Here is a 15,981-nt window from a genome sequence, read left to right as displayed (position 1 = left end):
AGGATGAGAATTTCCTAGCCTTCACAGCAAACCAAGAGAACAATAGGAGTGTGTCCTCAGAAGATTCAAGTAATGTTTATAAATAACAACAAGAGGCTTATGACAAAATGTATGAGTCATGGGTAAAAGCGATCAAAAAGATCAAATCTTTTGAATCTGAAAACTGTACCTTAATTGAAGATAAGAAAGTGTTGAATGATAAGTTGAATGCCTTGTTTGTTGATTTATCCAACAAGGAACTTTTGTTAAATCAAGCTTTAAATGAACTAACTGAGGCCAAGGCCATTGTTGAAAGATTGAATGCAAGTTCTTATAAACTTGATGAAGTTCTTAGGCAAAGGAAGTCTTTTGGTGACAAAACTGGATTGGGTTTTTCTCCTGGAGCAAGTTCTTCCAAACCTGGTGTGACCACTTTCATTAAGGTGAGCACCTCAAAACCAGTTGTGACCACAACAGTTAACATAATTTCAAACCTAAATTTTGTTGCCGCACCTTCCAATCAGACCTTGAAGGTAAGAAAATTTACCCCTGTTTGTCATTTTTGTCAAAAGAAATGCCACATTAGACCAAATTGTTTCAAGCTCATTTCATACTTGAAAAGGTGCATTGGAAATCATGTTTTTCCCTATCAAAAAACCCCGCATCAAAACAATTTTTTTTCAAAAATAGAAAAATATGGAGAGCTAAGCCTAGTACCGACTGTTTGGTTGCTTATACATCATTGCTTGCATTTCAAAATGACCAATGGTACTTTGATAGTAGGTGTCAAGGCACATGACAAATAACAAAGGTTTGTTGACTGATCTTGAATTTGTTGAGGCGGGTCATGTGACCTACGATGATGGCAAAAGAGGTAAAATCCTTGGCAAATGATCTATTGTAATTCCTGGTTTCCTTGTTCTGAATGATGTGTCCTATGTTAAAGGTCTTAAAGCTAATCTCATAAGCATAAGTCAAATCTGTGATAAAGGTAGTGTTGTGAAATTTTCAAAAAATGTGTGTCAAGTTTTGAATGATGATAGTACTTCTATTCTTGAAGAAAAAAAGATCAAAGGATAATTGCTATCTTTTGACTAACAAAGTTTCGTGTTTAAGTTCCAAATCAAATGATATTGATGTTTGGCATAAAAAACTTGGACACATAAATTTTAGAGATCTTGTGAAACTCTCCAAAAAGGATATTGTAAAAGGTTTGCCAGAGCCAGTGTTCCCAAAAGGTAAAGTTTGTGGGCATTGCCAACAAGGTAAGCAAACTATGCCAACAAGATAAGCAAACTAAGTTTCCTCACAAATCTTTGTCTCAGTTGAATACCTCATTTGTTTTAGAACTTCTTCATATGGATTTGATGGGGCCTATACAAACTGAAAGTTTAGGAGGTAAGAGATATGTCTTTGTGTGTGTTGATGACTTTTCTAGATTCTCTTGGGTTGATTTTTTAAGGGAAAATCTGATACATTTGAAGTCTTTCAAAATCTGATTTAAAGACTTCAAGTTGAACAAAATTGCGGGGTGAAGAAAGTTGTGAGGATAAGAAGTGATCATGGAAGGGAGTTTGAGAACACTGATTTTTCCAGTTTTTGTGATTCGCAAGGTATATGGCATGAGTTTCTACTCCAAAAACACCTTAACAGGATGGAGTTATGGAGAGAAAGAATAGAGTTCTTCAAGAAGGGCAAGAATTATGTTAAATGACAAAAAATTACCAACAAGATTGTGGCCTGAGGCAATCAACACTGCATGTCACATTGCAAACAAAGTTTTTCTAAGGAAAGGTACCTCTCAAACTCCATATGAGTTATGGAAAGATAAGAAGCTTGATCTATTATACTTTCATATTTTTGGGTGCAAGTTCTATGTGTTGAATGATAAAGATCCCCTAGGAAAATTTGATTTCAAAAGTGATGAAGGTGTTTTTCTCGAATAGTCTTCAAATAGTAGGGCATATAGGATTTTCAATATGAGAACTCAATGCATAATTAAATTATTTAATGTTGTTTTCTTTGATTCAGAAGATTTCTCACAATTTTCTATAAAGATGATATTGATGGCTTAACATCACCTTCTAATGTGATCATTGACCGTGACAATGTGCCCACTCCAAGTCCTCCAAAAGATGTGACCACATCAAAATCTGAAGTGAACACCTCTGCAGCTCAACAATGATCTCTCCCAAAGAGACAAAGACTTGAATTGATTGTTGATTTATCTGATGAAATCACTCAACAAAAGACACCCAAAACCAGAGAACCACCCTCATAGATTAAAAAGGCTCATCCACCATCTACAATGATTGAAAATCTGGATGAGGTAATGGTCACTAGACATAAAAAATTGAGTGAAATTAATAGCCTGTGCTATGTTTCCCTTTCAGAACCTAAAAATGCAAAGGAGGCTCTTGAAGACGACTGTTAGATTACTGCCATGCATAAGGAGCTGAAACAGTTTGAGAGAAATGATGTATGGAAACTGGTTCCCAGATCTGAAGGGATTAATGTTATTGGAACGAAGTAGATTTTTAAGAATAAATCAGATGAGTTTGGAAACATTGTGCGAAACAAAGCAAGACTTGTCACACAAGGGTATACTCAAGTTGAAGGAGCTGATTTCGATGAAACTTTTGCACCTGTGGCTAAACTTGAATCCATAAGATTAATGCTGGGAGTTGCCTCCTACATGAAGCTGAAACTTTACCAAATGGACGTGAAAAGTGCATTTTTTTAACAGAATGCTGATGGAAGAAGTCTATGTTGAGCAACCAGTAGGATTTCAGGATCCTCATAAGCCTGATCATGTGTTCAAACTTAAGAAAACACTCTACAGTTTGAAGCAAGCACCGAGAGCATGGTATGACAAGCTGACTTCCTTCATTCTTGATAATAATTTCATCAGAGGTAATACCGACAAAACCTTCTTCATAAAGCATGAAAGAGGTGAATTTTTGTGTGCTCAAATTTATGTAGACGATATTGTTTTTGGTTCCACTTCACATACTCAATTGGAAAAATTTATTGCTTTAATGAAAGATGAATTTGAGATGAGTATGGTAGGAGAACTAAGCATGTTTCTTGGTCTTCAAGTCAAACAAATTGATTGTGACATGTTTGTCTCTCAATCTAAGTATGCCAAAAACATGCTTAAAAGATTCAATCTCAAATCTGCCAAGCATGCCAACACTCCAATGAGCTCTTCAAGGATGAAAAAGGTAAAAATGTTGATAATAAGTTATTTAGAAGCATGATAGTGAGTTTCTTATACTTGACAGCAAGTAGGCCTGATTTGTGCTTTAGTGTAGGTGTGTGTGCAAGGTTTCAATCTAATCCTACTGAGCTTTATCTTAAAGCTGTTAAAAGGATTATGAAATATGTTGTTGAAATATCAGACTTTGGGCTTTGCTTTTCTTATGATTCTAATCCTACTTTTGTGGGTTTTAGTGATGCTAATTGGGCAGGTTGCTTGGATGATAGAAAAAGCACATCTGGAGGATGTTTCTTTCTCAGCAACAACCTGATCACCTGGTATAGCAAGAAACAAAATTCAATCTCACTCTCCACAGCCGAAGCTAAATATATCACTGTAGGGAGTTGCTGCACAGAGGTTCTTTGGTTAAAACAAATGCTATGTGATGATTTGATCAAGAATGCATAACTGTCTTTTGTGATAGCACTAGTGCAATAAACATTTCTAAAAATCATGTTCAGCACTCCAGAACCAAACACATTGACATTAGGCATCATTTGATAAGAGACTTAGTTGATGAGAAAATGATCACTCTTGCACATGTTAACACAAACTCTCAACTTGCTGACTTGTTTACTAAGACTTTAGACTTGCAAACTTTTGTAAATTTGAGGAAGTCCATTGGACTTATTCAAATTGAGTAGTGTCTCTATCTTATCTTTAAATGCCATGAGACAAATTTCCATCTTTTTATTGTTGCAAGTATTCTTTTAATTTGTGTTGGCGATTGAGATTTTTTTTTTCAGTCTTGTGTTAGCATGCTACTGAAATGTGTCCACCCTGTGCTTTCTTATTAAAAGCTTTTGTGTCTTAAAATCTCTCCATGAGTTTGTATTGCTTGACTTTGTCACCAAGTGAAAGAGCTACCTTGCTTGTACTGTTAAAGTCATAAGTGAGTAATCCTCTAGGATGTAGTGATCCCTATGTCCTTGGAAGTCTACCTTTAGAGGGCTCCCTCCTTGTAAGTGTGAAAGCTACACTTGATTGCTATTTGAGAGATTTTATTCTATTTAATGCCTAAAATATTCATTAAAAAGGAAATAAAAAAGAACTCAGTTGAATTGATTTGTAAAAAGAGCATGAGGGAAGGGGGAGACAAAATATGTTTATTTGACCAATGAGTCAAGCTTCCATTTGAGGACACCACACACACTTATGATAAAGAATCTATGCATTATTGCTCATCGATTGACAAAAGAAATAACCGCTCATGTGTGAAAGTGACTTAATTGAGATTATTTCTTTGGCATCCCATAGATTGGTGATCTTTTCTCTTATGTCACACTGATTGACAATACTTGTTTTTGTAAAAATTTGTTTATGAAATTGATCTCATGGTAATTTCCTTTTCATTTTTATTTGTTTTGTGTATGTTGTCTTTTGCCTTGGTCTGAAGTCACCACTTTGAGAGTTCTTGTGTGTACATGCCTGTAGCTTTCTGACTTTGATTTCTCTCTTAANAATCTCTATGCGCTACAATTGAAACTATGAAATCTTTATACTTTGTGATCACAATGCAAACACTCATGCAGTGCTCCAAAGTATGTGACAAACAATTCAGAAATAAATAGTTCTACGAAAGCTGAAGGATTAAAGACTTGAATAAATTATAATTACGTCCTCAGCCACAAGATCGTGAATGAGTCCAAAAACCTACAGTTAAACCAGAAAGCAGAAGCAATCGTTACAAAGAAAACATTTCATTTTCAAATTTGTAGTCATCAAAAGAATATAATAGACACCTACAAAAGAACTGACCAGTATACACTCAAAACTCAGCCAAAGGTACTTAAAGATAAATGAACTAGTTAATACAAGACAACAAAACTATAATATACAAATCAGACATCAAATTACAAACATAAAATCCTCCTCCACAAAGGCTGTATATAATCTAAAATCAATGATCTGCCAATCCTTTCATATTCCACTCTTATCCATGACTTGATTCTAAAACGATCACAACAAAATTATAAACCATAAACCCATTTTCAGGAAACCATTATAGCAATTAACCCTAGCATAAACTGGAAGATTTCATTGCCGTTTTGTTTTTTTTATTGTAATTGTAATCAAACACACATTTATATAAAACATATGATCATCAAAAACATTAACCAAAAAATTTAAAAATATTTTCTGATTTCAAATCTGTGCATGTTTTAAAGTAAATTCAACATCTTTAATTCATAATCTAAATCGTCACCAACCACATAAACATAAAAAATCTAAAAATGAACGGATAAATTAATAATAAATAAATATAATATACCTAAAAATTGGATAAGAAATCAGAAGTAAGCAGATCAATTCCAAAAAAAATGGAAAGCGTTAAAATTAAGGCGATGGGAGGAGAAAAGACAAGAGATTGAAATTCCAATGGATGTAGATTGGATTTCTTTATTAAAGAAATCCAATCTACATCCATTGGAAATTGAAGGAGTTGTTTGAGATATATAGGCGGTGTGAGAATCGGCAGGTTTTAATAAAATAAAAATATGAAGTACAGATAAGGTGGAAATGGAAATTGAAATTGAAATGAAATGCACTTTTTGAAAGGTCATTTTGGTAGTCAAGATCATTTATCAGGGAAGAAAAAGTTTATACTACCAAACATAATCATGAAGCAAAAAAAGACTCAACCAAACACTTTTATATTACCACTGAAACTTTCAATAAAAAATTGCACAGAAAATAACTATATGAATCATTATTTAATACTTAAACATCCACCAACCAAAGAGAACTTAACAAATAGTTAAATATTTAGTTAGAGATGAACACAACCCTTTAAGTACTTTCGCAAGGCTAATCCCTTCGAAGTCAAAATAAGCAAAACGAAGAATAGTTCCAATCAGAGTAAAACATACCATTGATTCCACTCTTTGTGCTCCCACTGCTCCGTGTTTCTAACAAAACAAAACAGATCAGCACACTATTAAACTAATTTTATAGATTATGAATCACTAAATGAAATCCTTTTATTCTTACTTTGAACTATGGGTGGCAACTCTGTAGCAGTGGCTTTGATGGGTTGAATACTCTTGGCAACTGAGATTCCAAGCTCAGTTCAGTCAACAACAACCAAACGGAGGTTCTAAAAAATGAAGGCAAAAACAGAGGACGGCAATCGGACCTTGAGACAATCGGAGGAGGAATAAGAGAAGTCGGCGGCGCGTGAAAGAGAAACGGTGGACGTAGATCTAAGGAGAGAAGAGAAAGCCATTTGTTGAAAATAACAGTGCCACTTTTCCCAAGGCTTCTCTTTTTAACAAGCAGAAACCCTAATAAAGAGGAACAGAAAAGAAAAGAGAGGGCTGGCTTTTGAGTTTTGAGAGGAGGCAAGCAGGCAGTGGCCAAAATACGAAATGAAGTGTTTTTAAAAGCAAAAGAAAACAATTGTTTTTTCCTCAGTTTTGGGTTAAGAGTTGCAGAGAATCTCAAATCCATAATAAGGAAATTAAAGTCTAAGATGTCAATAAGACCTCTAAGCCAACAAAGTGAGGATACCTATAATAATGACACCAAAATTTCAATTTATTTCAAGCGGGAACATGGGCGTTCAAAATTTATCATACATTTGACAATTAAAATCTTAGTTGCCAAAAGAAAATAATTTACAACTAATTAATTAGTTGTGCAACAGTAATTTTAGTCACAAATTAAAATAATATTTTTTTCATTTTACTAGGAAAGTTGGGTTAAAAAAAAATTCATCAACTTTTAGCGACTAAATACATTTTAGTTGCTATACATGAGTTTTTGCAACTAGTTGTAATATGCACAAAATAATTAGTTGTCAAATGTACCCGGGCCCTTTGTAATTATTGTCAAAAGCTTAGATATTTCGGTAATTGTATTATTTTGTAACTAATAAAAATACTTACAAATTAATTAATAAATATTTGCATCTAATTTAGCAACTATTCAATAGTTGCAAATAATTGTTTTCTGTAACCATAATTTTAGTTGCAGAATCTCTTGTTGTAGTTGCCAATTGTGTTCGCGTAAGAATTGGCAACCAAATAAATTAGTTGCTGATGTGATATTTTGGGCAACAAATCACATTAGTCGCAAAATATTAATTTTAGACGCTAAAGGCGAGAATAAATGGGCCCTAAAATTTTATTCCCTTTGGCCGACTAATTAAAATTTAGTTACTAAATGTGGGGTATCTGCAACTATTTTTGCCTAGTTGCAAAAAAAATGGTTGCAAAAAGTGCTTTTTCTTGTAGTGAGTATACTTATCGCTAGCTATTAGCGATTCGTGCACTTGTGAGTATTAAATTTGCACATCATTAAGTCGTAGGTAGCTTAATGTATGCAATGCTATGTACAAGATATGATATAGCTTATGCTATAATTGTTACGAGCAGATATCAGTCAAATCTAGGAAAGAAACATCGGTCAGTTGTAACATTGATCCTCAAGTACTTAAGAAGAACTGAGGATTTGATTCTAAGTTATGAATGTTCAGAATTAAACATTCAAGGATACTCAGATTCTGATTTCCAATCAAATATTGATGATAGAAAGTCTACATCATGGTTCATTTTTATATGTAATGGAGGTGCTGTTAGCTGGAAAAGTTTCAAACAGACAACTACAGTAAACTCCACTACAAAAGTTGAATACATTGCTACTTCAGAAACAGCAAAAGAGGTTGTTTGGATGCACAAGTTCGTATCTGAACTAGGTGTGGTTCCAAACATGGCTTACCCAATAAGCATGTTCTATGATAATACTTGAGCTATTGCACAGGAAAAGGAACCAAAAATCCAAACATATTCAACGAAAGTATCACATTTTGAGAGAATTCGTTGGAGTTGGAGAGATTATAATACTGAAGACACCTTCAGCAGAAAATGTAGCTGATCCACTGACTAAGGCGATGACACAAAAGCAATTGGACCATCATCTTGAGAAGATGGGTATGAGATACAACAACGAATAGTTTTAGTGTAAGTGGGAGTTTGTTAGTGTATGCCCTAAAACCATTCGTGTTGTCGATTTCAGAGCATTTTATCTTGTATCAATATTTTATAAGCTTCCTTTATTTTTTCATGCATTTAAAATAAAGTATGTATATGAATTATCTAGATAATTCATTTAATAAGTAAATGAATTTATCAAAAGGTTCCCTGCGGAAGCAATATTATTTGGGCAACAATATTGCATAGTAGGCATACTAAATGTTTTCAAAAGATATCATGAGTTGATATAAGTACGGATGACGATGATAATCATGTCACTAGGGCATTAGTATGGATTAGCGGTTGGTGAACTATTTTTCGAACGTGACCGAATAACGACAAATCAATTGGAAAATCACGTAGTCAATGATTTATCATTTGGTTATATCAGTACATGATGTAGTCCTTTGACTTGAGACATCGCAATCGGATGCATATAGTTCATATGGTGTATAAGTAAGAGACTAGTCATGTTTCGTATGATAAAGCTTATTTGGTCATGCATCGTTCATATGCATAAACAAACAATGGTCAAGACAAGAACCATTGACTCGAAAATATAGGATCAGGAGTACTGCTGACTCCATCCGATACGAGTTCCTGGACAAACGTGGATAAATGTCGGAAACCAAAACCTTTAGCCAGAGTATATCATTAGTCATACGAAAGTAAGTTCGTGATCACAAGTTCCAAACATATTGATTAACGATTCAAAAGACTATCGAGTTTAGGATTTTGGTGTTCCATAAATTCATGCTCGATCAAGGTATATCAATGGAGGGACTTTATCTGTATGGCACATATGATCTGAAAAAAGGTTCAATGAAGTATTTTTTTATCATGGTTTAGGGACTATGACACATTGCTAAATGTTTACCATAGTCGTTGGGCCTCCAGACAAGTTTTTAGAAAGATCCAAAACCGGCTCACAACTATTCCACAGTGGACCTACATGGTCAAACCAATAACCTTATGCAATTAGAGAAAAAAGAGGATAAAGAAAAGATTATCCGAAGAAGGCTAGCACCTTTCGGGTGTAATAATGGAATTTCTATGTAAATCGTTACATAGAATTATTCATGACATTTTAAAGGTTAAAATGGTTAAGCTATAATTAATTGGATTTAATTATAATATCTTAAAGGGTTAAGATAAATAAAATAAAAAATGGGTCAAATTACTAAATGCTTGAGTTCAATTAAAAATAAGATTTTCATAAGGGCATGCAAGTAAAAACTGGTAATTAAAATTTTGCCCTAGTCTATATAAGTGAAAGGAAAATGGATTTTAGAACATAATTTTCTTTTCTCTTATCTATCTACCTCTTGGCTCTCTCTCTTGCCTTGGTGGTGTTAAAGTGTGGAGGATTCATCCTTTTGGATCTTGGCTTCATCAAACCTTGGCACTAGGAGAAGGTTTAACCCATTACTTGTTCCATGTACGTGTTTTTTCATTCCTAGGTTCTATATCTATGCTTGCATGCTTGTTTTTCATGCTTGCCATCTTATTTCCACCACTACTTCATATCTTTCAAAAAATGTAGCATTTTCATATATTTATAAAATTTGATTGTATTTTGTATCCCCAATTCATTTAGCAAAGGTTAAAGCGACGCCGGAATTGGCAAAAATTCTCCAAAAAGTTGACACCAACTTAGATGATCTACATGCTGCCAAAGAAAAATTCAAAGAAGTAATTGACCAAATGTTAGACATCATACAATCTGTCATGGATATTATTTATGATATAAACACAAGAAAGTATGCATTTGTTGTAGAGGAACTGAAAATCTTAAGGAAAATAAAAATATATTAAATAAATTTCAAGTTACTGATTGCTTAATATTAAACTAACTACTTGATTCTCTATATGCTACTTTATTTTGCTTTCACTCTTAATCTTTACCAAATCCAACAATCCCCATAATAATACCTGTGGGAAAAATATGCTTAACAATTATTATGGCTGAAAATAAGTAGTTTATGTCATTACCATAAACTTGTTTACAAACTGTTTCAAAAACATCCAATAAATATACCCGCGCAACATGCAGGCTTCCCATCTAGTTTATTATCGAGTTAAGAATGTTTAATAACAAAAATCCTCTAGATGTTTAAAATAACAAAAAAAATTCTTACCTTTAATAATTTTTTTGTAAATTGTTATTATTATAGGTGGATAAATATTTATCGAACTATTCAGGCTATTCATTTAACACTTAAAACTTAATTGCGAAAAATTTATGTCATTTCAAAAACTTCAAAGTTGTTGTTCAACCTAAAACTATACACATGGTTAATGGAAAGCATGTTGTCGAATGTCAAAGATCTAATCATCAACAAGGAAATGACACCGAAATCACCAAAACGAGATCGACATAGTCATCACTTAATGAAACCTTGAACTTGTTGGATGTGATTTATACTTTGCACAGGGTTAACACCGACACATTCAGGGGTCCCGCTCCTTGGTGAGTGTCATAGTGGAAAATCTAATGTGAGAAATAGAGAGAAATAGTGAATTACCGATACTTTTTATTATCGTATTATGCAGATATAAAACTACTCTATTTGAATACTGGACGTAATTCCTTTATTGGAATGAGCCAGTGTAAATCGACTATTTTTTTCTTACTTCTATGTTTTCATTATTGTGTTTTGACTGTGATTTCAACTGAACTTAGATTCGAACGTCTCTAACTCAAGTCCACATTCGAAACGTCAACAATACTATTAGTAAATTTACATGTATTAATCTCATTAGTATGTTAGTATAACAAGTAATTAATTAATTACTCTTAATAATATGTGATAAAGAGTAGTACTATTAATTAGTTCTTTTTTTTTTTTTTTTTTTTTCCAATATCATTATCCTACTTATTAATTGTTTATATATATTACAAGAGTTACCATATATATAACATGGTAAAGTAAAAAATTAAACTTTATTTATCTACATAATTATCTAAACCTTATCAATAATTAAAAACCATTGGCCTCAGCTCATCCCAGCCTCTTCTTTGAAATTTCACATCTCCTTCTGGTTCGAGAAGCTTAATGCGATGAAGCATAACTGGATACTGAAGATCAGTTGTCAAGGTCTTCAGATGGCCGGCAAAGGACAGCTTATATCCTTGATCCATGCTATACTCATCAGAAGAGGCTTAATAGACTTTTCACTGCTCGCCGCCATTGCAGTTAAAACTCCATAGCTCATCATCTTCATTCTATTATTATTATTATCTCCTTTGCATTTGTCTTCTGCCTGGACTGATCTGTTGCAGTCCTCTTGTAAGAAGTATCACGTTTAAAGACTCTGCATAATGTCCAAACTTCCTGCATGCCACAAGTGCACATTTCAAAATACATATATTACAATAAAAAAAAAAAAAAAATTAAATAATCACAAGATCGATAATTCTATCATCAGCTTGAGAGTAAGCTTAGGTTGGGGTCCATGTTGATACATCTATGCTTCACTAATCATATTATAAAATTTCAAGACGTCCACACTTAATAATAAGAAAATTTTCAGGTGCGATATCTCGAAATTTTTAACGTGTGAACAAAGTGAATACCTAATCGTGGCTTTGATTTTGCATTTAGTGAAACTAATTATATATTATATATATATATAGCCAACATCTTAAAATTTTTATATGTGGATCAAAAAAGAGCGTCATCACTAACATCACAAACCCTGAAACTAAAGCCAGCAATTGGATACTCACTTTTGTCCTACAAGTTAAAAAATTTATGATGTTCACACCTGGAAACTTTTTTGTACATATATAATTAAAAATTGAGAATAATATTGCACACAAAGTAAACTTAGTGATTTAATCTTACAGCTTCTGGCTAGCATTACTGCTTATAGATCTGACCATTAACAGAGATTTTTCGTGGTGTTTTGGTGCAGTGGCCGGAAGGCGAAATTCGTGCATCATCCAATCGGTCTTAGTACCTTTGCCTCCATTCCTATGTAATAACCAAGGACTTCTTGAGGCCAATAATACAGTCATGATGAGGAAACTCTAAATAGGATAAATAGCTTGTCAATCCCAGTAGCTTTCCAACCCTGATCCTGTGCTGTAACCTATTCGTCTCACCAATTTCATATTTTTCTTCCTCTTCTACAGAAGAAGTACCCACTCTTCCTCCATTGGTTCCACCTCCGTAAATATAAAATATTACAACTTATCAACCCTCAAAACATATACATACATATATATATAATAGCTAGCTTACTTGGAAGATCCCATGGATCATATTATAGATATCAATCTCTTTGATGGTGATCAATAAAAAAGCTTTCTTTTCCACTTTCCTTTAAGATAACCCTACTAGTTCTTCGTCCATCGGATGAAATCGAAACCCTGGAAGCTCCACTTCTCTTCTGGCCTTCATTCTTACAAATTTCAAACCATCCGCCATTTTCTCCACCTCCATTATTTTTTCCTCTCCTCTCACTCTTATCCCGTCAATCAATTTATACAATAATAATATCAAGAGGCAACATTAATATATAATCCATTTAATCTGCTAGCTTCAATGATTTGACTGTCTTTATAGATTTTTAATTAATTATATTAAGTCTAATCAAACTGCTCGTACGGAGAATTGCATGGAGATTTGTTTGGTACATTTTGACTTAGTAAATTTAAAGATTGAATAATGAAGTTATTATGACTTTAATATATATTATTTGAAAATATTAATTTGCCTTAAAAGTCTTAGATGGACAAAACTTCTTGGACTAAATTGGATTTTCATTTATCCATGTGAAAAATTAGCTAGTTTTTTTCATCGATATGACTCGTAATAATATCAATCTTATAAGCAACCGGAGGAATTCTCGAAACCATATTTTTGTTACACAATTTGTGATGGTATAATTCGTTACATTGAATCTCAACCATTCAAAATGTAATTTATATTTTTTTATAATATTTAAAAAAAAAAGTAATAATTACCTTAACTTTTAAATAATATCTTAATTATAAATATATTATCAATTTGTATTTATAGTATTACATATCTACCCGCTAATCAGGTGCGAACGTTATTATTTTTTAATAAACAAATTTGTAAAATTATCAATAATTTTAAAGTCTGTATGTAAAAACTTAAAAATTATACACTAAAGACAAAATTTTTCATATTCGATATTTGTTTTCCTATTGAATTTGTTCCAATTTAACAAATTTACGCATTAAAACCTTTAAATTTTTTATATATACTATACAAAAAATATAAATGAATCTGAACATTTTCTCACTTGACATGGTCAATTATTTCATTATTATTTAATCTTCTTAATATTATTTCCATTAAAAATTGTAGCTCATCAGTCCACAACTTTGGCCGGGTAAAATAAATATTGTAATATTTGTCATTTGATCTAGCTAAATCATACATTAATTAAGTATTAATTCTTGAAAAACCTTTCACTATCAATTATAATTTTATTTTTCAAAATTTTTGGGGGTATTATAAACAAACTGGTTCTTCCCATATTAATTATGATTCAATTTTGACTTATTATATATGAAGCCAAGAATTCAAGATTGAATTCAGTGATTTTTAGTATTATTATTAGCTCCCTTACCATCATAGTGTAAGGTACATACGATCATCTTCGATTAATTCTCAGCCATGTTATTAGTGATTACAAGGAAAAGTGTTTTAGAACGCTAGGTTAGCTATTAGCCGCCAACTGAATCGACTCGATGCTGGTCTAATCTCTCGCTATGGCATCACGAAATCTCATCCTGTATCCTATACATAATAGACGCCCCTTCATCCGACCCAAATACAACACTACATCAAGTACCTAGGTATAGAGTTAGCGCATATCTATGTTAAATCTACCATAGATGTACCGACTTCATATATCAATAAGAGTCCTACTTGTAAGTATGTATTTATTATGAATTGGAGAGCCTCATTTTTACAAGGCAGAAATCCGAAAACGAAGCAAACATGGAGCAATGGAAAACGGTGGGCAACGCAACTACCCAAACAAGTAGTACGAAAGCTTATTTATCATTGTCTTAGTGAGCCAAAAAGAAAAAATGATCCAAGAAAATGTTGTGGCAAGAAGCCACTTTGTAAAGTCGGGCAACACTATGATAAATCTGATTCGGAAAAAAGGGCGGTATTTGATGAAGCGTGTGGACAGGGGATAGATGCTGTAAAAAAATAAAAAAACAAAACCATGCAAAAGAAATGTTCTTTTACCGCCAGGGGGCAGTTATATAAAACCCTACTAACGGGAGAGGCAACAGATTGTAAGCAAGGGAAAAAAGAGGCAAACCTTAAATCAAACAGAAAAGTGGGTTGTCGGGAGGTGGAGAGAAGCTAGCAACGTGCAAGCGAAAACTCTGGTAAGACACTGAGACAATCTTTAACAAACGAAAACAATTGGTACAAACTGTATTGTTGGAGACAGGCGCAGCGAAGTGTCAAGGAGTTACGGGGCGTAAGGCGACAAGGCGAAGTGAAAGGGACAGCGCAGGCAAAGTCCTAAGTTGCGGAAAAGAAAGATCGGATGGATGGACGAGAAGGTAGGAGAGGAGGGCGGTGGGGATTTGGGTGTGTCCTTGCATTTTTGAAGAAAGTTGAAAGTATAAAAAATTTTTTGAAAATAAAAGAAACGAATAGTAGATGGAGTGATTACCATTACAGCACCACGTCTAGCTCACGGTACGCGTGCTTACCCCTTCGGGGGTCGATCCCCACAAAGGCTTCCAAAAATTTAAATGTAATATGTTTCCTGTACTTTACCAGTCAACATTTTTCTTTACCCCCCTCCCCCACTACCCTTAGTCCCCTTGTTCTTTCATTTCACTTCTATTTTCTACAAAATTTTCTTTTTTTCTATGTGACTTTTCTGTATTTGTTTTCTTTCTTGTTCCCCTTACTTTTCTACCTATTCATCCATTTCTTCAACACACCAGCTCAGCACAAATCCACACACACTCCCTGAAAAACTTCCTTATACAATTATCAATCTCGTTGATAAAATAAAAAATTATAAAAATACTTAATCTCTTTACCGTTAAAGTTTTTCATTTCAAATATCTATGTGTTTTAAAAACTGAAGAATTGGAAATATAAAATTTTATAATGAAATTGACTTTTTTCATCTTGCAACAAAGAAAAATTACTTGGTTTTATGAACTATTTAGAAACATAAAAGAACGAGAATTTGTGAAACAATAAAGCAATCTGTTTTGTATGAGGATAAAAATTTCATAGTCTTTGTCCCATAATGTTTTTATGGATTGTAATATTCAACAAATATTTATGTTTGATAAAAAGTGATTAACTCATAAAATTAAACTTATTCACCGAGATTGAGACATTTTTTCTTATAAAATTAGGGTGAATAACATATAGTAAACCATTAACTTAGATATTTTTCACAAGGTTTTGATAATCGGACCGCCCCTTGACCGACTCATAAAATTAAACTTATTCACCGAGATTGAGACATTTTTCTTATAAAATTAGACTGAATAACATATAGTAAACCATTAACTTAAAACATTTTTCATAAGGTTCTAATATCAAACTGTCTCTTGACTAACTCATAAAATTAAACTCATTCATTGAGATTGAGACATTTTTCTTATAAAATTGGGCTGAATAACATATAGTAAACAATTAACTTAGACATTTTCCACAAGGTTCTGATAACCAGACTGCCCCTTGACCTGGTCATGGGACCAGTTCCGATTTTTGTCGATTTTTGGCGGTCCAGCAAGTT

The 15,981-nt window shown here is 33.0% G+C and overlaps 1 protein-coding gene across 1 annotated transcript; it reads right to left on the bottom strand.

Moving 5' to 3' along the window:
* Positions 1–4,705: 4,705 nt before the first annotated feature.
* LOC116139333 lies at positions 4,706–6,716 on the bottom strand. The gene is made up of 4 exons (XM_031425014.1): positions 6,375–6,716; positions 6,230–6,289; positions 6,109–6,147; positions 4,706–4,891 (listed from the first exon to the last, which is right to left on the bottom strand). Exons 1-4 carry the CDS (start codon positions 6,686–6,688, stop codon positions 4,852–4,854), a joined length of 453 nt encoding a protein of 150 aa, XP_031280874.1. The 5' UTR covers positions 6,689–6,716; the 3' UTR covers positions 4,706–4,851.
* Positions 6,717–15,981: the final 9,265 nt, after the last annotated feature.

The sequence above is a fragment of the Pistacia vera genome, unplaced genomic scaffold (assembly GCF_008641045.1).
Source record: "Pistacia vera cultivar Batoury unplaced genomic scaffold, PisVer_v2 Contig35, whole genome shotgun sequence".
Taxonomy (NCBI): Eukaryota; Viridiplantae; Streptophyta; class Magnoliopsida; order Sapindales; family Anacardiaceae; genus Pistacia; species Pistacia vera.
The sequence above is the reverse complement of the archived record's forward strand: the minus strand, read 5'-3'. Positions and strand labels throughout refer to the sequence as shown.

Bases quoted from the DNA above. Each gene is read 5' to 3' on its own strand.
- LOC116139333 (XM_031425014.1), bottom strand. From the start codon at position 6,688: ATGGATTTGAGATTCTCTGCAACTCTTAACCCAAAACTGAGGAAAAAA. The intron at 6,290-6,374 runs GTCCGATTGCCG...TTGGAATCTCAG, and splicing joins CCTCCTCCGATTGTCTCAAG to TTGCCAAGAGTATTCAACCC. The intron at 4,892-6,108 runs GTATGTTTTACT...GTTTAACTGTAG, and splicing joins CACAAAGAGTGGAATCAATG to GTTTTTGGACTCATTCACGA.